At 45.2% G+C, this 25582-nt stretch overlaps 3 protein-coding genes and 1 long non-coding RNA gene across 10 annotated transcripts in view; 3 read left to right on the top strand and 1 right to left on the bottom strand.

Moving 5' to 3' along the window:
- The window catches only part of hoxb3a (homeobox B3a), a 99548-nt gene that overhangs the window by 15339 nt on the left and 58627 nt on the right, over window positions 1-25582 (top strand). For 3 of the 7 annotated variants that reach the window (XM_069525686.1, XM_069525687.1, XM_069525678.1), the window contains exon 1: window positions 20684-21266. The exons of 3 other annotated variants lie outside the window; for them this stretch is intronic. The gene's annotated coding sequence lies outside the window, so the exon portion shown is untranslated. Of the gene's footprint in view, window positions 1-20683; window positions 21267-24568; window positions 24736-25582 lie in introns of those variants that run through there. One more of the 7 variants, XM_069525681.1, reaches the window with a different exon arrangement.
- LOC138407868 (uncharacterized) lies at window positions 493-8568 on the bottom strand. The gene is made up of 2 exons (XR_011241187.1): window positions 5198-8568; window positions 493-1861 (listed from the first exon to the last, which is right to left on the bottom strand). It is a non-coding gene; the product is annotated as an uncharacterized lncRNA (long non-coding RNA).
- Window positions 9124-13023, top strand: hoxb6a (homeobox B6a). The gene is made up of 2 exons (XM_069525689.1): window positions 9124-9911; window positions 11717-13023. The coding sequence occupies exons 1-2, from the start codon at window positions 9350-9352 to the stop codon at window positions 11998-12000; spliced, it is 846 nt and encodes a 281-aa protein (XP_069381790.1). The 5' UTR covers window positions 9124-9349; the 3' UTR covers window positions 12001-13023.
- hoxb5a (homeobox B5a) lies at window positions 16196-19857 on the top strand. Its single transcript, XM_020112355.2, has 2 exons — window positions 16196-17261; window positions 18531-19857. The coding sequence occupies exons 1-2, from the start codon at window positions 16547-16549 to the stop codon at window positions 18776-18778; spliced, it is 963 nt and encodes a 320-aa protein (XP_019967914.1). The 5' UTR covers window positions 16196-16546; the 3' UTR covers window positions 18779-19857.

Raw genomic sequence — 25582 nt, 5'->3', positions numbered from 1 at the left:
TCTATAAACTGCACATGTCTGACTGTACGGGAACTTGAAAATCAATCAAGTCACATAGCTTCCTTTCCGAGCCAATAAATACATAGATGATAAGGCAATCACAATAATAGTGCGTGCATACTACTATTTTTTTCTTCCAAATATATTCTATAATTTCAAATACGCATGTTGATAGAATCCGGCTCCACGTTTGAATGAATTAACACACTAAGTCTACATTCTAAAGGTGTTGTTTGTCCTCCTATTTATCCTGTTCAGTGGTCTGAACAGTGGAATATTAAAACATTGTGGGGCTTCGGGAAATGAAGTCAACACAGTATTTCTCCCTGATACCTCAGCTTGCTGTTGGACTACGTTTCCCGTAATCCATTTCTGCAGCATGCGAGTGGCGTCTTGAGTGCGTGAGTGTTGTGGCATCTGACTGGTGACTGTGAGAAGTTGGACCACAGATTAGTTCTGTGACTAATGCCTTGTAAGTCCTATTTGTTTAAAAAAAAAAAGACTTAAAGTGTTTTACACTAATGTTAGTTCGGTTAGAGCAGATCACACGTAGGTGGGAAGTTGGAAAATACTCCCCAGCCAAACCTAGCCCATGACAATACCCCTTACTGTATGGATCTTGAAAATGAATCAAGTCACATCTCTTCTTTTCCGAGCCAATAACAACCAGTCATCAAAAATATGTAATCATCTGTGAGTAGATGTCAGATGATAGATTCAGTCTTAGCCTATAGCTCAGTGGTTTAGCTTCAGCTATAGGCCTGTACTCACAGTCACTAAATAACGCTGCTATGCGAACATGATGTGGCAGTAACCATGTTATGGGCTGAGTGTTGCCCTTTCCTGCTCAGATCTGATGAACACTTTGGAGCTTTGTGTTTGTGCCCAGTGTTTTTTAAATCTGTGCCTTAATCTGTGCGCCAATGGCACCGATAATACGCATGGGTGTGCGCTCATAATAAATAACTAAAGGCTCACAGAGCTGTGAGGCTAAATGTCTGTCTTGCTGATAGTTGTAGTCAATGTGTATGAAGCAGCTCATTCCGTGATTAACGTGATACAATCATGCCTCAGCTGCACTGGCTCATGCTTAATTAGGGCGTAAAAAAAGAAGCGAGAATAAGAACAACACAAACGTAGCGGCTCAGATTTACGCATTTAATATGGAACATATCAAACAAAAGCCTTCATTTGTATAATATGAGTTAATAACTACTAATGCTATTTCAAAGTATCCATTTAGACTATATAAACAGACAGGAAACATAAACCTTACAATAATACTGAAGTGATAATTATTGTTGTTGAATAAAGTGATAAAACCTAATATATTATGATAATAAAAAAATGTATAAACTATTATATTATTATCATCATATATCTGACAGAAGCAGTGTGTGTGTGTGTGTGTGTGTGTGTGTGTGTGCGTGTGCGTGTAGTATGTGTGCGTGCGTGCGTGAAACAATGAAGGAGCTCAAGTCAAGTTCAAACATTTATTTATGTAAATATTAGTCATACATCACACATGTGCAGTTATACCATCAGCACAGATCAATATCCGTCCATCACACACAGGCGAACTATAAATCACATTGTCCACAAAACTGAGTCACGTGTTTACATCTGAAATGTGAATTTAACATCAAAAAATAAAAATAATTTCAGATGCAGGCTGCACAAAGAAAAGTGTTAGGAGTGTGAGGAGTACGGGGCCGCTCCTCTCCTTCTCTGCTCCGTGTAGCTCCACTAGCGGAACACACACCGACGCTCAGCCCGGCTCAGAGCTGCTGCTCACCGGTGCAGCTCGACGGTGAGACTCCCAGCAGCCCCGGTGCGCTTCTTCAAAACGCTCTGGTGCCATCTAGCGTCGTGTCGACAACAGTAGCAAACGTTTCCACACATGTAAATGCAGACATCCATATCTTCCCCTTGGTAATACTTTATACAGGCATGTCAATACACACGCACAAATACACTAGCTATATGATACTGCTAACAGTGATGAGCTGTTGACAACGTGTGTGTGTGTGTGTGTGTGTCTGTGTGTGTGTGTGTGTGTGTGTGTGTGTGTGTGTGTGTGTGTGTGTGTGTGTGTGTGTGTGTGTGTGTGCGTGCGTGTGTGTGAGTGTGTGTGTGTGTGTGTATTGTATTGGCTGTTGACAAACCGATGATGTGCCTGCGACTTGACTTTGTTGTCTTCCCAGGGAATGAAACCAGAGCGCTCGTGACGAGGGCGCGAGTGTGTGTGCGCGCACGCGAGCGAGTTTTATAAGTGTGGCGCGCACATTTGAGTCTTTTGTCTCGCTGGCTGTCGGCTTCTTTCTGTCCTCCTCTGATGTAAACGGAGAGGGAGACAGATTTGTGGCATGGAGGGAGTGGGAGGGAGAGAGGGAGAAAGAGGGTGAGAGAGAGAGAGGTGGAGACGCTGCTCTCTCTCTCTCTCTCTCCAAGGTTAGGCCTGGCTGCTGTTACACTGAGGGAAATTATGCATGGACAAAGCCGTGCGCGCACAAGAACACACAAACCTAAATGGTGTGTACGCATGGATGCACGTGTGTGTTAGCTTGGGTGTGTGTGTTGGTGTTGTGCCCAAGGAAACAGAAGCTTAGGATGTAAAATTTGGTCAGGGTCGTTGTTTTGATCAACAGAAGCAACCAGCGGCTCTATTGTATGCTTGCATGCGTGTGTGTGTGTTTCTGTGTGTGTGTGTGTGTGTGTGTGTGTGTGTGTCTGTGTGTAAACTAATAACTCGTCCTTGCTCGGTGACTTCATCATCTTTACTGGCGCTCATCTGCAGATCGGCCGCGCAGCCCCTCAAATATATGCACTCAGGTGTGGGTGTGTTCATTTGTGCGTGTGATCATTTGAAAGGCCCTTGCGGGGGAAGCCTGGGGGGAGAGGGGGGGGGGGGGGGGGGGGGGGGGGGTGTGGGGAGGGGCAGTAATCCAGAGTGTTGTGTTTAATTTATGAGCACAGCATCATCTGACTTTAATCCGGCGTTCAAAATCAACTCCAGTGCATTACGATCAGATGAAAAATCACCCCCCCCCCTCTCTCTTTCTCGCTCATCTATTTCTTTTCTTCTTGACATCCGAGAACCTTGATTCGATTTTCTGTGTGGTCAGATTATGATTATCTTGGTATCAGAAAGGAATTCCGCTTTAGTCCGTTTATTCACTGATGTAAAACTTGTTTATGGATCTTTGGCATCAACAACATTAATACAATCGTATTGAAATACAGGAGTTGTTATATATATATTATATATATATATAAAGAGATCACCTTGTCCTAAAACGGAACTATACATCTGCATAATATCCATATCTACTATCCATTAGCCTAGTCCACATATACAACAACAACAATAACAACAATAATAATAATAGTAAACACAATAATTATTTAATTATACTATTATCATGTCACATTCTTTTCTTTCATCGTGTAATTGCAATAACGATTGATTGTTTAATTGTTTTGTTTTTTATAGGCTACCTTAGTGATTCCGACGAAATGTTTCACTGAACTAAAATCGGTTTAATAACTAACATATGTGGTGACGTGCACCTTCATGTGTGCGTGTTCGCTCCGTGTTATTTTCACTGAAACCCGGAGAAAAACACGCGGCCCTCCCCGTGCTGCTGCATTCATGCGCGCGTTAATATTTAACTGGTCCCGCGGCGCTGCTACAAGGGGCCGAGCGCTCGCGCCCACCGGTAACAGTCCGGTGAACTGACCTGGAGCACGAGCTCACGGTGCCGTGAAGGACACAGGGCCGCCGGCCCCGGGCTGCCTGGAAACCACTAATACATTAAAACAAAAAGGCGAAGAAAACAAAAAGCACCGGTCAGGCAGTTTCTTTCAGTTTGTTATTAACTCGTGCAGGAGAGGTCGGCCAGTGCGCGCGCACACACACACACACCAAGCCTCCTCTCTGCTGTAGAAAAGTTCAACTGGATCTTCGGTAAAATCTCACTGTGAATTATCTTTAGCTTTTACTCCAGATAACAACCGGGTGATGCACGCGCTAATTGACACAGATTATAGCATATTTAGAATTATATAAAATGACTGAATCCACTTTTGAAATAATAAAAATACATCTTCTTTGAATTCAGAGTGATTCTCAATTCGTTTTCTTTTATGTCTATCCCGCTGGAGGTTTTATAATTGGTCTAAATTATTTTACGAAGTAAAAATGTATTTAAAAAATACATTAACAGCGGACAGGCTAATATTTCTGGTTTAAAATCAGATCGTGGCTAAAATGGAAAAAGAGACAGAGGTGTGAATTCATAAAAATGAATAGTGATGAGTTTATTTTGTAGACAGGTGATAATACTGGGTCAGGTTGTATGAGCCTTTTGCCTTTTTGTGAACCGCAGATGAACTGTACAGTGCCCATATGCGTGTGTGTGTGTGTGTTCCCTGTGTGTGTGTGTTCCCTGTGTGTGCAGCACAGCATATTTGTTTATCTGCTGTTTGTTGCGGGCCTGTTTTTCACTTCGCCACCATTCCTCGGACTTTACAAGGAGTCATAAACGGCCATAAAGCCATAAAAGCCCCCCCCCCCCCTCTCTCTCTCACACACACACACACACACACACACACACACTCACACACACATACACGCACGCACTTACGAGGTGAAACAGAGCCATAAAGCTATAAAGCAGCAGTGTCACTCCTTCAGCTTTAATTGTCGATCATCTCTGAAGTTGTTCAGATTCCTGGAGTTCCTTCAGCAGCTCTGTGCTGTTTATTCTGCCGCTCAGTCACAGAAACACCGTGCACTGATTTACTGCGCACGAGTATGTAGCAGCTTTTACAACCAAACGCCAACCATATGCAATTATCATTAGTCTAATACAGCCTATTATTAGTATTATTATTGTTATAATTAATATTAATATTATTATCTGAACCTCTCTCATAATGAAAGATCCATCTCAAAATATCATCCTCTTTCCCTATTATATTTTTTTTCCATAGCCTATTGAGCAAGATGCTTTAATTTATTGTAATAAAATGATAGTGTTTTTTTAGGTGCTTTAAATGATCATGTAGAAATGTAAATTAAAGTTACGTAAACAATAAGCCCCGATATAAGCTTTTGCGAGATACCATGTTAACCCCACCAGTCACTAAAATGATTACCCAATATTAAATCAAACTTTGATTAGTGTTTACTTACCTACGGCGAGTGTTGAGGTTCAATTGTGGTGACTGTTACTGTAGAGGAGATGACGGTGAATACAGGGGAAACACCAGATGGTGACAGAAGACGTGACCGTTTCCCTTTAAGATAACCTCTGTCCCTCTATTAGTCTATCTATTTCTGTTTGTCTCTCTCATATAAACTGCTGTTTCCAACCGGACACACTCCCCGCTTCTTATTCAGCTGCGCCCACGGACCGTTTCCGCCGCTCGGTGACTTTTGCCCCGAACTGCAACACACCTGCAATGACAAACACCGGGCCTCTCATTAGAATACAGCTACAGGCTACACCTCAGCTAGCGTGCATGGTGTATTAATAATACATATGAATATTTCAAGGAGGTCACATGATGCTGTTGCCCTCACATTTGCCTAATTTCTCAGTTTTATTATATTACAGCTAATAACACATTTAAGATAATGGGATGGTATGCAGCTTTAAAAATAAATATGTCATGGTAGAGCTAGTGGCGAATATCTAACCTCACTTATAAACACATTATTACTGAACTGTGATTAAGATACCAACATTATATTCTGTGCTGTATTTTTATTTTAATGCCACTTAAAGAGTTGGACAAAGTTGGTTAAAAGTTAGAATGAATAGCACCATGTTTTTATCTGCACCTGTCATGGAATAGAATGTATCTGTCATGTAGGATGGCTTTTAAATGCGTTGTGTAATTTATGCTGCATGTTACTGGAGCAGGTTGGACTATTGTGACCCATAATAGCTGCAGCTTACATATAGTTAACCTACTTTTACAGTGTTATAAACCCCTACAAATGCAACATTTGTTATAAACACTCAGATCTCACCTGCCAGGCCTGACATTCAATTCAGCACATGTTAAACACGTTATCCTCAGCATATCAATCCCGTGTAGTGTTTCACAGCCTCAGCTCAGTTATGAATGCGTCCACACACACACACACACACACACACACACACACACACACACACACACACACACACACACACACACACACTGCTCCGTGCACAGGATAAATCAGAATACGGCAGTGTTTTGTCAGAGAGCCACCCTCTCGCTCCGGGCTGCTGGGAGCGGGCACCACTGGTATTATGCCAAAGCCACAATCACGTTAAGGCCGTGCTAATGCGTATGGGCTGCAGCGTATATATATATTTATAATAATGGTATTTACCGTCCTGCGTGTGTGTGTGTGCGCGCGTCCCAGGCTGTAGGCCCTGCCTGTCCTGCCCCGACTGTTAGCGCTCATTAATGATTAAACCACAGGCAGCTCCAACACAATGCTGCTGCTTCCCGTTCCCACAAAGCGCAGAGGAAACGGAGCGTCCTGCCAGAGAGAGAGGAGGAGAGGAGGAGAGGAGGAGAGAAGGAGAGGAGGGGAGGAGGAGGCGAGGAGGGGAGGAGGCAGGGGTGTCCAAAATGAAAGTTAGAAAGAAAGGGAGAGATTCCCCATCTGTCCGTGTGATCCTGCGCAGACAGGGGTTTAAACTTATTATCTGGCTCTCCGCTCTGAGCAAGTGGTACTTTTTAATACGCGGGCGAAGACGCGGAGGAATGCGGAGTGAAGTGAAAAGTAAAAATAGAGCCTTTGTGTGTGTGTGTCAGTCGGACAGTCTGCAGTGCGGCCGTGCAGACAAGTCAGAGCCTGTGGGGGCAAACTGGCAGAAAAAGACACAAAGAGGGGAGACTTATTTATGACCGCGATTATTTTACGACCCCGGCGACACAAACTCCGCTTGTAAGTGCGAATGAAAAGCAGGAAGAGCTCCTCTTTCTCCTCTATCCCGCGTTACTTACTAGAAGAAGACATGATAGAAAGAGAGACAGCAGTGGTACCCTTCTGTAAAACGTTGAATAAAGGATTAGTTTTATACATTAGCGGCACGAATTTTACTTCATTTTTTGGTTTTATTTCTGACTTTTGTTGGTCACAAGCGCGTCACAACAATATAACTGTGATGCGGGTTATTATTTTCATTATAGTCGTCGTGTTCTTTATAGAGGTGTGTAAAAAAACGTTTGTAATTATTGTGGAATTATACATAATGAGTGTGGCAATGGCAATTTTACTGATAAATACATTAAAACGAAAACATGACGGAGATAGCTATTGGAGGTTTCCTGTGGCTTTTTTATGAGTAATTCTCATTTATATATATACTGTAATCTTTATTCATTTTGTACCAGTAATTTGGGCCTTGTTCTATAATTTTTTATTATTATGAGTCCTGTTTATTTAACTTTTTTCATGAATTCAGTGTGTTAATCTTTTTCTTATTGCGTTAGTGGTAAGTTAAAATATGCAACATATATATATATATATATATATATATATGTTTATATATATATATATATATATGTTGTATGAATAGTTCAGGCTAAATGTATGTATATATATATATTCTACGTGAATTGACTGATTTTTACCATGAGGTTACAATAAGCGTTCGGAAACGGCGAAAAAAGAAAAATAAAGACTGTTTCTTTTCTTCCACTTTTTCTTCTTTCTGTTTCTTCTCTTCCTCTCGTTAAACATGTCGGTCTAATCAGTGTCACACGGGAAGAAGATAATAACTCACTGCACACGTTGATCAGACCTGCTCCTGGAACACTTCAATTTTCCACAGGCACCACAACCCCTGGATCCACTGGGTCCAGTGCAGGGGAGCGTTAGCCCGGGATACCTCTAATCAATAACATCAATACGTATCAGATCATGATCAGAACAATATCTCCCAGATGAACCACCCATCTGAAGAACACACACACACACACACACACACACACACACACACACACACACACACACACACACACACACACACCTCCCCTCACTGTCCAGGCCCGGGAGGGAGGTGGGGGGGTATAAATCTGCCCACCAACCCAAATTCTACCAATTACACATGTACAAACACCTCAATTATAGACATGCAGAGCTCACATTATAATGTAGGCTCACTCACACACACACACACACACACACACACACACACACACACACACACACACACACACACACACACACAGGGGACCACACATGACCAGTGCGCGCTCCCGGCTGTGATTTACTCTCGCCAAATTCATTTTAACGAGGTCGGTATTATCTGCAAAGCACCGGGAATATGTTTTATTATTCGGTTGCCTCTGGTGGTGCGGAAGCAAACACCCCCCCCCCCTACACCTCTCTCTCTCTCACACACACACTACTCTATCTCCGGGAGGGCGCGCGTGCTTGTGCTTATGTGAGTTTTTTTTTTTTTTATGGCTCTAACAACAGACGGAAGAAGACACGCGGGGAGAGAAAGAATCAATTTTACGCGCCGAGGATTCCGAAGTGATTGCGCAATCTCACCGGGAACCGGAGGAAGATTAGAAAGAGTCTGAATGAGATTTAGAAAGAGAGAACGGGAGCAGGAGACTGAAGGAGGGAAATAGGAAGGTGGTGGTGGAGGTGGAGGTGGAAGGGAGGGAGGGGGGGGTCGCAGTAGAACCACACACACACACACACACACACACGCACACACACACACACACACACACTTCCTCTCTCCAGCGAAAGGAAAAGGGGCGAACGAATGCCAGACACAGAAGCTCCCTATTGGTCAGTGTGAGGTCAGCTGTTCTCTACCTCCCCCCGTAACATCCCTCGTCACCCCATCCCGTCCTCTGCACGCACACACACACACACACTCACACACACACTCTCTCTCTCTCTCTCTCTCTCTCTCTCTCTCTCTCTCTCTCTCTCTCTCTCGCTCTGTCCCACACTGGCACTCAGCCACCCAGATACACCCCCACCTCACCCACCCCCTGTCGTCTCACCCTCAGCCTCCTCACCCCCTCCTCCCGATCTGTGATAAACTAAGTGATAGCAGCAGCCCGTCGGACTGTCGGCTATAAAACACAACAAATCATAAAGTGCAGGCAGGGGAAGGCAGAGGCAGGAGGAAGGGAGGGAGAACCGTTAGCTGTTAGCCGTTAGCCTACTCCTCCTTCTTCTGCTCCTTCAGCGCGTCAACGTTGTTGTTGTGTTTGTTTCGTTGCCTCCCGTCTTCCCCTCTCCTCTTCGTCTCCTCTTCTTCTCCTCTTCTCCTCTTTTTCTCCTTTTCTCTCTCGTCTCCTGCACTTTCTCCCGATGAGCTCCTATTTTGTCAACTCCTCTTTCCCGGTGACGCTACCGGGGACGGGTGGAGGCGCACAATCGGCGGAGTCGTTCCTGGGTCAGATCCCGCTTTATTCGTCGGGATACGCCGCGGACCACCCGCTCAGACACTACCCGGGCGCCGCGGCCGTCACCGCAGCCGCGGCGGTGGCTTACGGCGCGAGCGGCGGCGGCGTGCACCAGGAGAAAGGGTACCCGGCGTCCAGCTACTACCAGCAGGCGGCCAGCGGAGTGTATGGCGGGCACCGGGCGGCGGCAGCGGTGGGGGTCGGTGTAGGGGGTGCGAGCGGAGGCTGCGACTACGCCACGGCTGCTGCGGCGGCGGCTGCGGCGGCGGCCACGAGCTTCTACCGGGACAAGGAGCACCCGTGCAGCCTGGAGGAGCACCAGCTCGCGCTGAGCCAGGACGGAATGCACCGTAAAGCGGAGTGCGCGGGGCTGAGTGGGAAGGGGCTGTTCGGTGAAACGATGGACGACAAGCATGCGGCGTCAGCCCCTATTTATCCGTGGATGCAGCGGATGAACGCGTGCAACGGTGAGTGTCTCCTTCTTCCTCCTCTTCTGCTCTTTCTTGCATATTTTATGATCCCCGTCATAAAACTGACGTTTGTTTCCGCTGTCAGCCCCTCTGCTCCCTGCTTCCTCCTCCTCCTCCTCTCCCAGTAGCTGCTTTATGATCCCCGTTTGTTGGCCTGTCAGTCAGTCATGTGCTCGCTATTTTATTATCCGTCATAAAAGCGGGTTTGTTTGGGTTGTAAGCTCCTGTTACTGTATGTGACCTGCTGACCGATGCAGGGCTGAGAGAGTGAGGAGAAGAGGGAGCCTGTCAGAGAGAGAGAGAGACAGTGTTGTGGGTGAAAACAAGGAACAGATAAAGAGGACAGATAGAAGGAACTTCATGCATGAAGTCTCCTCTCATATTTCTCTTTAAATACCTTCTTGGTTTTTTTTAAATGAAATATTAATATTCTTCCAGGTTCCCAGTCCAGTTCAGGAAAATAAAATAATCTCTCAGCACCTGACACTGAAAGAGAGAACATTTTCTTTTGCTTCTCCAAACTGTTGAAACGTGTAGAAAGCTGTGACAGCTCCTTTCTTCTTCTCTTATCTCACATGTTAACCTCGCACCGTGGACACTGTTTATTCATAACCCAACAGATTAGATATTATTACAATCAGACCTGCCAAGTTCCGAGGGAAAGTGAGACGCGCAGGCATAGTTTATGAGAAACGGTGGAGGGGGGGGGGGGGGCGATTTGATTTATATGTCTCCAGAAATAAGCGCAAGTTGGCCCTGTTTTATTCTGCTGTGAGCAGAACGAAGTAGAAAAAGACAGTTGCGAGCTGCAGCACTGAGCAGCTGATTGTCTTTGTTTAAGAGAGAAAACGGCCTGTTGAGATGTCGCAGCCTAATGTCGGATAATAGAGGGCTGCTGTTGTACGAATCCCTGCAGGACACTGCGAGTTATGACGGATGAGGTGAAAACAGGCAGAGAGAGACACGGGGAATCAAACGCAGCGCCAGACTATAAATGACAGTCGAGGACGTAAATGGCAGCTGGAGAGAGAACAGAGTGGCAGAAGAAACCCTGAGTGCCCGGACGTAATCCGCTTTGCCTCACTTTTTTGTATTTATGGGTATTTAGATGCTTGCCCCTGAGCCCCGTGCGCGTTCACACACGTGGATCTGCTCTTAAATCGATACAGAAACTGAAGCTGCTGAAATGACAACACGCCGATTTGTTTCCCACCGGGAGAGAGGCCGGTGTTGGTGAGGATGAGAGAGACTAAAGCCCTGGAAACTGATCCTCACCGGGGGAATACCCTCTGAAATATTACCGTCATCATTGTGCTAACTAATCCGTTTATTATTTGTATTGTTATTAGTGTCAGTATATTAGGAACAAGGCGTTTCTTACTTCCCTGATATTAAAAAATAATAATTATACAGCAGGCTCACAGATATTTCGCACTCTATATTCTGCACTGCATATAAACTGTATTAAAAATAAAGCATTCTCACGTCTGATGTTAAAAGCATATATATTTATTTGTTTTAATTATTTTCATATATTTCTGAAGTAGCTCAACGCAACAAAACGCAGATACACAATTTGAATTATCTGAATATTACACTGTACCGAAAGTATTTGAGGTTGGAATAATTTTCAAGGTTTTTTATCCTCAACTTGGAAGAACAAATAACGATGAACAGCCCGAATAGAATAGAATAGGCCGCTCTGAAGGTGACGCAGTGCTCCGCTGTGTGTCACCAGGTACAGCCTGTGTTAGTCTGGTCCTAGTTAAAGTGTAACCTTCTCCTCCCTCCTTCTCTCTCAGGGACCTTCGGTAGCCCCGGCAGGCGCGGCCGGCAGACGTACACCCGCTATCAGACCCTGGAGCTGGAGAAGGAGTTCCACTACAACCGGTACCTGACGCGGCGGCGGCGCATCGAGATTGCGCACGCGCTTTGCTTGACTGAGCGGCAGATCAAGATCTGGTTCCAGAACCGAAGGATGAAGTGGAAGAAGGAGAACAAGCTGATCAACTCTTCCTCTTCCTCCTCATCGTCCTCCTCGTCCACAGTGAACGGTGCCGAGGAAGAGGAGAAACGGACGGACTAAAAGAAGGGAAACATAAAAGAAATAAACTGATGTGAGAAACATAAAAGAAGAGGAAGAGGAGGATGGATGCGAAGACATGCCTGTTCAGTCCTCCCCATCTCCAAGTTCGTCCAGACGTGTCTGGTGTGAAAACTCTGGGGTTAAAAAAAGTATATATAACATTCTCTTTTTTTTTTACCTGAGGAGGGATGAGGGAAGAACGAGGGAGAATAGAAGTCCCTCTAATGTCGCCAGTCACTTAACAATTTCATCCAGCTGCTTCTTTGGACTGGGTCTGCCTCTCTGTCTAAAACTGGGAAATAATTTGGAGGGAGAAGGAACCGCCAGACTGTGGAAAGAGAAGAAAGCAAGAAAAAGGAGAAAGAGCAACGTGAAAAAAGAGAAAGAGGGTGATGTGTGGCATTGTGTTTTTAAAAAATACAACAAAGTAACATGCAACCTAACGGGGACGAGCTGCTCGGAGACACAAAAAATCCTTGTTGCATTCCAAGAAAACCACCTAACTTCTTATTCTACTTAGTTTTTATTTTATTTGATGTCAAATGTACTTCCTATCTGTCAGGCACTTGCTGTGAAGCTTTAGGACACCCCCCTCCCCCCAAAAACCAAACGATCTTATTTTGTAAACGTGTCGTGTGTGTAATATACCTTCAAACAAGCCCATACACACAGCACGGGTCACCTGAGGAGTGTGTGTTTGTCATACGGTGTTCATATTTAAACTGTATAGAAATAAGCAATGGAGAACCCACCGTGTACGTTGAGATTGATGTAATTTTTTGGGTGGGGGTAATTTAACCTTTCCAGCTGTTTTACTTTTTCCAGTATTTGCGCTATAATGGGTGGGTGGAGAAGGGTGTGGGGGGGATTTAACCTACTGATGTTATTCGCCAAACTACCTAAAACGTTCAGGAAAGTGTATATTTTATGGATTTTTACATTGTTTGTTTATGTTAGTGTCTTTGTCAAGTAATTGCGTATATACTACCTATGAGAAATGCTCAATAAAATGTAAAGAAAGTATCTTTCTGTGATTTTTTTTTTTTCTTGCTGGTAAATAATTTGTTCATTTATCCGAACATTAAACATTTGAGGTCTGGATCAAGAGCAAAGTGTTTTATGATTTAATGGCTTACTCACTGACATGCGCGCCCGAGACTCGTAAACCTTTCAGATTCTTTGCTCTTGTGCGTAAAACGGCCGCGCACATATTTACGGCGCGCGAGGCGAAGTCGAGGCCGATGGGGGGGCACGTAAAGCGCGCGAGCGAGCGGCGGTCCGGTGGCGAAGTGACAGGGCGCGCGAGCCGCCGCCGCCGGACTCAACTAATTGATGACCAGAGCAGAGGGAGAGAGAAAGTTGATCTGTCCTCGAGCCGGCCAGACACACATACACGCACACACACACACACGCACACACTTCACCCAGACAAAGTGGACAATGTCCTCGTGACCCTTTGAACTCTGCTTGTCCTCTGAGTGACTCTAGAGCTCCCATTTCACGTGACCCGTGCGTATTTTCTGAACGCTCCAACCAAAAGAGACACAATTACATAAAAGCGTCACTCTAATGTTATTGAGTTTGAATATATGTGTACTGGTAAAGAGGCCGTGCGTGTTTTATTAGTGTTTTTCATAATAACATGTGGAGAAATTCACTTTCACTCCACTCAGCCTGCTGACTATATTGAGCTGGACATGTGAAGTTAGCCAATAAAAGCCTGTTCAGATGTAGAACATGGTGCCAATGTAATATACAGCAGCGATTGTCAGTAAATAGCCCAAGTAATGAGAAAATAAAACATTTTGTGTGTGAGAGGCAGTAAGGTTTGTTTCAGTGCAGTAAGCCATGATAATCGCTGTGTTTCAGCAGTGAGACTATGTTCAATAATAGAAAGCAACTCACAGAGTCACCTCCAAAAGATCTTTTTTACATCTCATGCAGTAGAGTTTGAAGACTGTGACAAGCAGAAGATTTGATTAAGTTTGTGTATTCATTGCACAGGCGTCTCTCTTCTGAGGCTCTGACCATGCCCGGGTTTCTGATTTGTTTCCCACAGTGAGAATGTCCGCTGTAAGGTGAATATGCTGGCAGATGTTCTCTGTTAAACACGATGGTTTTACTGAGACTCAGAGGGCTCACTTTACTGACCGACGCACAAAAACTGCTTTTCGTACTTTGGATGAAGCGTATAATGGTTCTCAATTTTGTCTTAGACATTAATTATGTTTGAAACAGTTTTGAGGATTTTGAAAAGCTGCTTTGTTTTACTTTAAAACCGTTTCATTTGACCATAAGGCGGGAAAAAAAGAAAATCTGTAACAATTTAACTGCAGCTGAAGTATGAAAATCTGAAGCATTTTAACATCTGTGCACAGCTGGACATTAGGATACAGATTATAATGAATCAGGATCACATTTGTGCGCTGAGTGTAAGAAAAAAATCTGCCATGAAGTCTATGATTTTATCCACAAGCCGTGTGAGCAAGAGGCTAACAGGGATTCAAACCCTGAGTACTGACCATCGTCAGAGCCGACGAGCAAACCGAGGAGCCAACAGAACATTATAACGACGGAACAAAAAAGTGGTTCACAAAAAGGATGTAGTGCATTTTAAGTAAAAACATAATTATGTAAGTTAAGAAGCAAAATAAATCAGAGCCCCTGATTTCTCTTATCAGATACTGGGGAAGTTGTTTGGATCAAAATGGTCAGTCCAGTTGTTTTATGGCACAAATATTTAGTGGGATGATTGAAATCTATATATAATGAGGGGAGTGTGTTGAGAAGTGTGTGCCAACTGGGTCAGTGCCTCCTCCGGCCTGTCCCTGCATTCCTGGCACACTTTGGGTTCTGTATTTCTGAAGGCCTCTGCAGCCTGCTCTCAGGCCAACTGCTGGCTGATTTAGTGCTGATATCTAAACTCTTGTGGCTAAAAATCTGTTTTGTGGATTTTAGGCCCTGAGTTTCTGCCTCTTGCAGCACTTTTCTTTTTTTCTCTGCCAGGTCATTTTGAAATATTCAAGATGATTTCCATTCCAATTGCTGGTTCCTCTTGCTGATGCTACATGCGCCAGAAGCTGAGTAATATGAAATGTGGCCTGCAATTCACACACACACATATACATCCCTGCTGAGTGCATTCATTTGTATCATTTCACACACTGAAAATCTGGAATTCCTCATCTGTCCCATGCTCTCGTCGGCGTGCATGTACTGTGTTGTGTGTGTCAGCGTTACAATGAAATATGCACACCAGAGTGCACGCTGAGGCCTACTACAATAACACACGCACACTCAGACACACAGAGGCACCCTGGCTGAAATGCATCCCTGCCTGGGAATCAACAAAGCATAAATCAGTAGATTTCCATCCACTTTGGACATCACAGATCGGGTGTACCATTCCTCTGCAGCTGGAATGAAGGGAAGCTGAGAGAGACGGAGTGGATGAGAAAGAATAAGACAAAGAAAGAAAGATGCACAGTTGAAGGCCTAAAGAGTTTTAAGTTTGGTCACACTGAAGATTAGGTTTCGGTCATTGTAAAAGTTTGTTGTGAAGATACTGGTGATTAAAAGTTAATTAAAATATTCTAATAGACTATGGCAGTGGAGGAGCCTGGTAATAAGACTGTTACACTGTAAAAAAAACTAACTGGTTAAACAAAGTTACTGCGTTGATTTTGTTGATGCGGTGGATACATTTAATGGGGGTCATTTTGCTCTGTCAAGATTTGGGGGGGGGGGGGGGGGGGGGGGACTGAATCTCTGTAGCTTTATGATGTCACAGAATGATGCAGTGATATGTTTGTGACGTCTCGGGCATCGTTTTTGTTGATGGTGTTGTAGAAAGTGGCATTTCCGTCTTGTATCACTGTTAAATATTCCTTTATTAACTGATTATTTGATGGATCACTTCCTCTTCTTCTCCAGCCTGAGCAAAGGTCTTTGAACAGACTGGAAAGAAACGACACATGCGGCCACATGAAGGGACACTCAGGAGAGTTCAGACCTGGTCTACTTTCTCCATTTCTGTCTCTTTAATCGCTGCAATAAATTATGACTGCAGTAGGTGGCGCTCTGAGCTCACCCCCGGCACCTCCAGCAGAGAGAGAGAGAGAGAGAGAGAGAGAGAGAGAGAGAGAGTAAGGGTGAGAGAGCTCGCTCCCCCCGCCCTCCCCTCCATCATTAGAAACCTCAGAGCATGAATTACCTCTCCAAAGTCATCGGCGAGAATTTACGACTGGTCAACAAAAGCACGTGACCGCACCTCCTCCTTCTCTCTCCTCCCTCACCTCACCCCTCACCTCCCCCATCACACACACACACACCCCTCCATCGAACGCACACACACACACACACCACCCCACCCCCATATTTGGACGGCGCATACAAAGCTAAAAACGAAGTACAGTGCAACGCCATAATTCACTAATACATCATAAATCGTTGAAAGTACCCGCGTTATAACGACCAAGAGAAATCTAACAAATCAAGCGCCCCGTGGTACTTAACAGTAAGACTGCAACTCTCTAAAACAACCTAAATGAGCTCTTACTTTGTAAACTCGTTCTCGGGGCGCTACCCAAATGGCCCCGACTATCAACTGCTAAATTATGGAGCCAGCAGCGGCGCAATGAACGGCGGGACGTACAGGGACTCTTCCTCCGCCACCATGCACCATGCGACGGGCTCTTATGGCTACAGCTACAATGGCATGGACCTGACCGTCACCAGCCGGGGAGGGGGGAGCAGCAACGCCGCCAATACCGGAGGACACTTCGGGGGCGGCTCTGTCGTCGGGGACTCCCGGGGCTATGGCTCCCCGACCCCGGAGAGGAGTTTCCAACAGCCCTCCAGCTGCTCCCTTGCCTCCGTGGCAGACTCTCTTCTGTCAACCGCCGGCGGAGACACCAAGCTTTGCGCCCAGAGTTCGTCTCCGCGCTCGGAGCAACCAGGAAGCGGTAATCTCAGCTCTCCAAACCTGTCCTCCAACTCCTCCGGTGGCGGCGGCGGAGGCGGCGGCGGCGGCACGGCGCAGCGCTTTACGGAGCTGGACGACGCATCGCAAGATATCGACGAGTTGCACCACAGCCGGGACACTGGCCACGGCAGGAACCAGTCCTCCAGGACCGGTCACCCGCATCCCGTGCAGAAGCAGGAGGGCGGCGCGGCGGGACCAGCCTGCGGCAGCACGACGGGTAGCGAGGCTCAGACTCCACAGATATTCCCCTGGATGAGAAAGCTGCACATTAACCATGGTACATGTTGCTCTCGTGTTTACAGCTCCGTGTCATAGACTGTTCCATGGGCGATGATATTAACAAAGCCGGCTTAATAGATGGTAGTGTAGCCTGGATGTTTGGACACATGGGGTTGGTGACAGCTGAGTTCTCGAGGAAGCTACATGGGGAGTCATGGTGCTCTTTGTACAGGCTTCCCTCTGAAGATCCAGTAGAGCTATTGCTGCTTTGATATGATTTGAGTAAAGAATGGCTGAAAGTCACGCAATTAGCCACGGTGCTTGGTTTTTGTGTGCACCCCGCCATGCCTTTTTTCACTGCGGCAATTTAATATTTTCATATGACTGCTGAAAATTAGTCAGCAAGGTGTTTGGAAAGGCCCGAAAATATCAGACACATTTATTCCTTCTACGCAGATAAATAATCTATTTTATTTTATTTGAACATACTTGGAATCCTGAGAGTATACAATCAGAAGGGCAGTTTCTGGTCAACCATCTCAGTTTAGGTAAACTCTAAGCATGTTTTTCTCCGTGCATCCGTGTGTAATTCGTTCTACTGTTCGCTGCTGTAGAAGCAACAGACGCTGCATGGTTGCCCCCCTCCCTGCCTCAACTCCCTCTTTTTTTATTTTAGAAAATTCCACAAAAGCGTCATAAATCTGTCAGGGGAGAGGGGAGCAGGGCAGCAGAGCCCAACAGGCTGAGGAGCGCAGACAGAGCCGGGTGGTGGTGGTGAGGGGGGAGAAAAGAAGAAAGAGAGGCCAGGAAGGCTTTGGAAGCTGTTGCTCCTTTGACAAGTGAAGCGTTTTTACGTGTGGGAACTTTATTAGGGAGGTGAGGCAGAGGACGGGGCCATAAAATCCTGAAGGGAAGCTCGACAGGGTGAAAAGTGAGGGGATAGAGAGGCTAGTGTTGGTGAGGGCCGGTTAAAAAACAAAACAAGAATGTGACTAATAAAAGCATTTTAAAAACACGGGCTGTGGAGTGAGAATAGAAGGAATAAAATGTGAAGAATGGCTGCTGCTGATTCCGATCAAACTGGACGGAATCTGTCGTCTGTGTCGTGAGGTGTAAAGCGTCTTTTGTGCAGTATAATGCCCCGTCAGAGATGTGTTGTTGCAGTCGAATTTAAGAGCGTAATTTGTGGTTGTGTTGGTGCATTTTATTGCGCTGTGATACAAGGTGTTTGTGCGTCCACTCTCTGTGTGCATTCCTTTAAAAAAAAGAATAACCCCCCGTTTATATCACGTTTGCCCCCCTTTTCTTGTCCGCTTGAAACCCTCAGATATGACGGGCCCCGACGGGAAACGGGCGCGGACGGCGTACACCCGCTACCAGACCCTGGAGCTGGAGAAGGAGTTCCACTTCAACCGATACCTGACACGGCGGCGGCGCATCGAGATCGCGCACACGCTCTGCCTCACGGAGCGGCAGATCAAGATCTGGTTCCAGAACCGGAGGATGAAGTGGAAGAAAGACAACAAACTGAAAAGCATGAACCTCGCCACCGCTGGCAGCGCCTTCCAACCGTAAAGAAAAAATTAACCCATTCAAAAACATCCATCCGTCCATGTCTTTGGAAAGGTTACGGCCATGACGCACAGGCTTCCCAACAAACTGTAGCAAGGCCATGAAGAAAAGAAGAGACGCCAGTGGAGAGTGGAGGTGAAAGACGTGATGAAGAAATGTGTGTCACAAACAGATTCCACACCGAGATTTCAAAAACACTTCCTACTACCACCTGAGTACTGTACAACAGCGCAGCACTTTTTATTTGTCCGGCATGTTGGTCTTTGGTGTTTTAGGGCAACGTTAAAAAAAACTGTGGTACTTGCTCTTGTAAAAAAAAAAGAAGAAGAAACAAAAAGAATCGTAGTGTACCTGTATGTCTATGTCGTTTTTAAATTAGTTGTCCAGTGGAGAGGAGTCGAGGATGAATATGCTACCTAACATACGTCCTACCTTACAACCTTACTACCTACCTGTTGTTTAAGGTCTAAATGTCGTTGTGTGTGTCGAGTGCGGTGTTTTGTAATTGACAAAGTGCTTTCTAGAAAAGTCAGCATGTGAGCTCTTATTCGTAAGTTATTCACTGCCCAGCAACAGTAAATATATCGGCCGCTCCCTTCCTCCCACTCTGTCGGCGACTTCTCATCCAGATCTGCTCCAGTTTTCACTGAGCGGGGGAGCTGGGAAGGTGTGAGGGTCAGCTCGGTCTACATCTCCGTATCCACACATAATGTTGTGTATTACTCTAAAAAATGTAACTGTATATTATTATTATTGTAATTATTGGATTCATGTTCCAGAAAGGATGTATATAGATATTGACATTTTTAAATGTACCCATGCAGTTCACTATTTGTACTCGCTGTGTGTGAGAGGATGTGTGTGTGCGTGTGAGTGTGTACGTGTGTGTGTGTGTGTGTGTGTGTGTGTGTGTGTGTATGCGTGCGTGCGCATGTAAGGGAAATGGCTACCGTCCTGTAAGGCCTGTGAGCTTTCTGCCAATAAGCTTTTTGTATTTGTTTGTAACTTGGAGTAAAACAAACAATAACTAGGAGAAAAAGAAAGAAAGAAAACAAATAAAGTTCCTCATACTCGTCATGAAATGTAGACAGTTGCTTATGTGCCTAACTGCCTCACAAATGACTCTGGGGATGGAAAGAATGACAGCTAAAAAGTTTTAGGAACCTTCAGGTCGTGCTGGAGCTGCGTCTTAGTTCGAAAACCAAGTGAAACAAGTGCCTGCGCCAGTAACCGCTTTGAATTAACTGTGAATCATATTTCTGTGTGTGAAGGTGTCAGGTAATAGCAGCAGCTATGAACTGACAAGCTCTGAACTCAGTGTCTCCCTAAGTGTATCCGTCTGAAAAAAGGTGCAAGTGTTATAATGGGTCGGCGCCATATGTGGGTCTGACTCTAATTCTCGCAAAATATCAACTTCCACTATACTCCAGTGCCTTACGCATGCTTTTCTTGTGTAATATTTACCAAATCTAAACAGTACTTCCATTCACCAATTTTCATTTTATAGTTCTATTAAAGAAATTCATAGGGGAAAATCACATAAACACACTAGAGGCCTGTCCTCAAAACCGTCCAGCCCTCGATTGAACCCTGAACGCAACATTTCCAAGGCGACAGCAGCATCACAGCGCAGAGCTCACTAATTACTAAACATGCCCACACAAACACGCACACACACATGAGTGGAGAGCAGACGCACGCACATGCCAATTTTATCTCTGCTGACCAAGCCTGACAAGACAACAAACTACCCGCCGTGGACAGATTGGTCACTTTACTCTAAACGGCCTTTCCTTTCCGCCCGAACCGGCGGCGACACTCGGTCTAATCAGGTTACCGTCTCCCGGTTTCCAACTGTAAACAACCAACTGAACTTTTAAACTCACCGACTGATGCTGGTGCACGGTCCCTGATCATACGGCTCTGTTTCTGAGCTGATTGTTGGTTGGGGTTGAGGGGGGCAAGGTCCTGCTCCGAGCCTCATCTGGACGCAGCCTCTGTCTCCTGCCTCCTCTGTGTGTGTGTATGTGTGCTGGGATATATTTTTAAAGCTATCCCTTCTGCTTTGGGCCAAACTATAAAAAAGAAGGCAGCTTTGACATTTACATGTCAAACGGATGAGGCTTTTTATCTCCAAGTTGGACCGTAAAGATCGGGCCTGGCCTCAGACTGATACCTCTCACTGGCTCTCCCCTGGTCACGTGGGGTCCATAAAGTTAGTTTTATGGTTTTGGGGAGTTGACAATGTACTATATATTTCACATTCTAGAAAGCAAGTGACGGTTTAACGGCTTCGCGGGGATCCTAAAGGGGTCAGTAAAGTAGAGACAGAGCGGGAGAGGGAGGGAGTGTGTGTGTGTGTGAGAGTGAACAGGCCACTACCACCGGCCGCTGGTCCTGCTCCGGTTCACACGCGGAGCCCGGCAAGCTCTGGTGTGTGCCGCTCTGGACGCTGAGAAAAGCCGGTACATGGAAAGGGCCAGGACGCACAGTAAGTACTGTTTGAAGGCTGCCTGTAAGTGGGGGATAAGTAGAGAATGAAAGGGGGAGGGGTGAGAGAGAGCTGTGCAATTACCATGTCACTCACTCACTGTGTAGTGCTGCTGTATTAACCCGCTGGCGGAATGCCGCAAAGCTCCGGTTTGTTTATGATATTTGAGAGTTGCTGTTGTGACCGGTCCGGGCCGCGCGGGACGGTGTTGGCGACTGAGATGGAGGGAGATGTTTTACATCTGTGCAGCCCATCACCCCCCACCCCCCGCCTTAACACACTCACACACGTTTGTGTGTGTTTTACTGTGTGCGTAATGATGGCTGTGCGTAATGGCGCGCAGGCACATAGGGGGCCTGCTGTAGGTGGTTTTCTTCGTGAAGAGCTTGTTCGCAGTAAAACACTGTACGTACACATTCGTACAGCGATTGTGAACCAATGTATCTCTGTGCACGAGCGCGCGCGTTTGTGTGTGTGGCATTAAAAAACGGTAGAAGGAATAGGCCAGAGAAAGATTCGGGACTAATACATGGCTCTACCATGAGGTTTTTCTTTGTTAACTTTTAATGTGGATGTTGTTGGAGTGCTTGGATTTACAACCACTGAACGGCTGATGAACTGATTTAAATTTAAATTGATCGGTTGTTCTTCAAGTGATTTTATAAAGGCTTGAAACTGATCCAACTATTATGCCCCCTCCCCTTCTGGATCAGAGAGAAAACACATCGTAATCTTGTTGTGAAGTGAAGGCATATTCCTCCCCAATGGCTTTTTTTGCATCTGTATTTTTTGGAAAGGAAACGTTTGATATCCTTGAGGGTTTTTTTTTTCATTTTTACGCACAAGATGGCTGTGCGTAAAAATGGCATCAACAATGATAACATTACCAAAACGAAAATGGACAAGGACACACACACATACAGGGAGAAAGAGAGAGAGAGAGAGAGAGAGAGAGAGAGAGAGAGAGAGAGAGAGAGAGAGAGAGAGAGAGAGAGGGCCTGATGTTCGTCCTTGGGTACAAGAAAATCTTTGTCCGTCTCTCGCCCTTGTATTTTCCAGGCAGGATGGGTGTGAGTGAAAAAGCGTCGCTCACACAAACATTCCCAAGGCCCAGCATCAGTGTCCTTGCGGGTTATTTCATGTCAGAGCTTTGACCTGTTCTACACACACGCGCGCACTGTATATCTGCTCAGCTCCATCGCATTTTGATCGCCAAGTGTAAACCAAAAGTTACGCTATAAATGATACACAATTACTCACTAACATCCACCGATGCACACAAACCCCAGAATTAGCGATGTAATATTGTGACCAACATCAGTCACACGTTATGAAAGAGTAATGAAATCACGTGGCACGGAAACATCCGGTGTGACATCCTCTGTGTAGCAGAAGACACAAGAGACTCCCTTACTGCGCAGTGCTGCGGTCCTTCAGTTTAACAGCCTGAGGCTCACACTCAACACACAAATACACATTTAAAAAATATATATTAGCGAAACCAGTTCCAGCACACCGGGCTGAACGGTATCAAATATTAACGGGATTTTCTAAAGTAATAGCACTAATAATGAGGCCAGATGACAACAAAAATCTGCCTCGAACAACCCGAGGCAACATTTAAACAAGTTAGTCCAAAAACAGCAGTGAAACATATAGCACTAATAAAACGCTACCACCAATAAAACATGATAACATCCATAAAAAATTACGTTTGGGATCACAGTGTGAACGCACATCCCAGACTGAGCCACTGAAGAACATCCAAGGAAACACGTCTGGGATCAATACATCCGCGTTAGAAAGCAGCAGTGAGTGGTTTTTTTTTCCTTAAAAAAATATAAAGCTACTGATGAGAAATATACCATCGTCTCTTATAAAGCCTAAACTATAATGCTAATCTTATTTGTATTTACTAAATCCGTGCCTGTCCTACTTTTCAATAAATGTGATTTATTTTTATATATTCCTTTTTATTAACTTTCTCAAGTCGTTTTTTTTTCAATACAGTATGAGCCCTAAACTAAAGTGTCCGCACAGTAGCACATGTGTATACACAGCGTACATGTAAGTATGGTGAGTGACAAGCCTACAGATAATCCTCTGTACTGCGCTAATAAGAGAGGATCTTGCTTTCGGAAGTTCCCTCTCTGCTCTCAAACTCTCATTTGTTATGTTCACGTTACATGTGAAACCGCGCAGTCCGCTTCTATGCGTTTTCATCCTGGGGATTCCAGGCGCTGCCCTCCGCCATCGCAATGATTTTTCAAAAAGTTCACAAGAATGTGAACTCGGAGCCATGTTCGGGATACCATAAATTATTCAGACACCGGGGGAGAAGGAAAAACACGAGGGAAACCCCTCTTCTTTTTCTGTAAAGTTTGTTCTGGGCAATCATGGGAAACTGGTTTATATCACTCCAACATATGCGTTCAACTTTTTCCAATTTAACTGAAAAATGTAAAAAGACGATTAAAACCTGTTTTTATCAGAATATATTTAGGTTGTCCGTGACAACAGTCAGAGGTTATACAAAATTAAAATAATAAATTACAAAACAAAAATATTTACTTGATTAATATCAAATGATTAAATTTAGCTTAAAATAATGTCTTAGGTTTTTCTGATTTAATTTTCCAATGATTGTGATAATTATAATCCTACAGTGTCATGGATGCCGTTCTAAAACGAACTGCTACGACTACTTCTACTACAACAACTACTACTACTACCACTACCACTACTAGTAATAATAATAATTATTATTATTATATTCATAATAATAATTACAACAATGAAAAGAATTCGTCTTTTATGTTGAGTGAGGCATCAGATACATGTTTTTTGTGTATGCGTACGGTGTAGTCTTTTTTCTAGCGTGACGAAAATGCGTATTTGCGTTGCAAGATAACATTTCATCCCCAACCATACAGACAAATGTGTGTGCGTGTGTGTGTGTGTGCAGGGGTCTTTGAGGAAGTTTCAGTTCAGTAAACAGGAAGGCGAGAAAACTCCCCATTTCATTTTTCATCTACTTCCTCCTTTTAATGATGACACCCCCCCCCCCCCCAACACACACACACACACACACACACACACACACACAAACACACAAACACACACACACACACACACACACACGCACAGTGTTCCTCTCCTTGTGGGATACAGTAAAGTGAGAGGCTGTGACATGGGAAGGCGCAGCAGCAGATCTCTGTATGGGTTCTTTTGTATTTGGTGTGTGTGTGTGTGTGTGTGTGTGTGTGTGTGTGTGTGTGTGTGTGTGTGTGTGTGTGTGTCATTGTCATCTGTTTCCCGTTTATGTACACAGGGCAGAGCCGCCTCTCCTCGGCATTATGTGTATAATGTGTATTATATGTGGTGGCTTGCTGCTGCTTTGAACCTGCCCGGGCTGTCAGGAGGCGCTGAGTTTGGCTTCACAGTCTCTGTGCTGGTGATGATGAGTGGGGTGAGTAACTAACGCGACGGGCCCTGTTCTTTCCATTGCAAAGGTGTGCGCCTGTGTTAGTGTGTGAGGGACACGGCGGCTTTGTGTGGGAGTGTGTGGGGTGTGTTTTGGTGTGTTTAGTGGGTTTGTTGGAAGGGCACGAGACAGCTGAAACCGAAAGACACAGAAAAAGAGTGGGGGGGGGGGGAAGTGAGCAACAGTTTGATCAGGTGATTTCTGTAAGTTTGGCACAATGACTGTGTGAAGTCAGTGGAGTGGATCTATTCACAGGGACATTGTGAAGCCATAACACAGAAAGCCTGTACTCGACCCCTACAACCACACACACATACACACACACACTCTCTCTCCCTCTCTTCCTCTCTCCCTCTCCCTCTCTCTGTGGACTCTCTCCTCTCTGCGTTAAAATCGGCATTTGCGGAGCGATATCGTCTCGTGCATACTGATTGGGGTGAACCGCGCGGCCACGCTTCATGAATAATGCACGAGGAGAAGTCACCGCGAGGTCAGCAGACAGGCTCGAGCCACGCAGGCGCGGGAGAGGGGAGAGAGCGCACGCACGCAGCGCGACATCGTTCCATTGTGCGCGTGTGTTTACTCCATCAACAACATGGGAGAAAGGAAAGGAACACCGTCTGCTTTCTAAATGTATTCGTCTCCATGTCGGTGCGTCTCATTCCCGACTCAGAGGGGAGGCACGTTTCACCCAGACCAACACAAACTTCCATGATTTTAATCAGACTGACTGCGTAAAACATAATCTATGATAAATATAAATATAAATATACATTTTGTCATGTCATAATCTTGATGTGGTTATATTTTTTAAGATTCCAGACAGGCTTGA

This window comes from Paralichthys olivaceus, chromosome 5 (genome assembly GCF_024713975.1).
Source record: "Paralichthys olivaceus isolate ysfri-2021 chromosome 5, ASM2471397v2, whole genome shotgun sequence".
Taxonomy (NCBI): Eukaryota; Metazoa; Chordata; class Actinopteri; order Pleuronectiformes; family Paralichthyidae; genus Paralichthys; species Paralichthys olivaceus.
Note: the sequence above shows the minus strand (reverse complement) of the source record. Positions and strands in the feature narration are given on the sequence as shown.

What these genes read in the sequence shown, in the direction of transcription:
- hoxb6a (XM_069525689.1), top strand. Translation starts at nt 9,350, where the DNA reads ATGAGCTCCTATTTTGTCAACTCCTCTTTCCCGGTGACGCTACCGGGG. An exon ending in GCGGATGAACGCGTGCAACG is followed by an intron (nt 9,912 to 11,716) that starts GTGAGTGTCTCC and finishes CTTCTCTCTCAG; the next exon opens with GGACCTTCGGTAGCCCCGGC.
- hoxb5a (XM_020112355.2), top strand. Translation starts at nt 16,547, where the DNA reads ATGAGCTCTTACTTTGTAAACTCGTTCTCGGGGCGCTACCCAAATGGC. An exon ending in AAAGCTGCACATTAACCATG is followed by an intron (nt 17,262 to 18,530) that starts GTACATGTTGCT and finishes TGAAACCCTCAG; the next exon opens with ATATGACGGGCCCCGACGGG.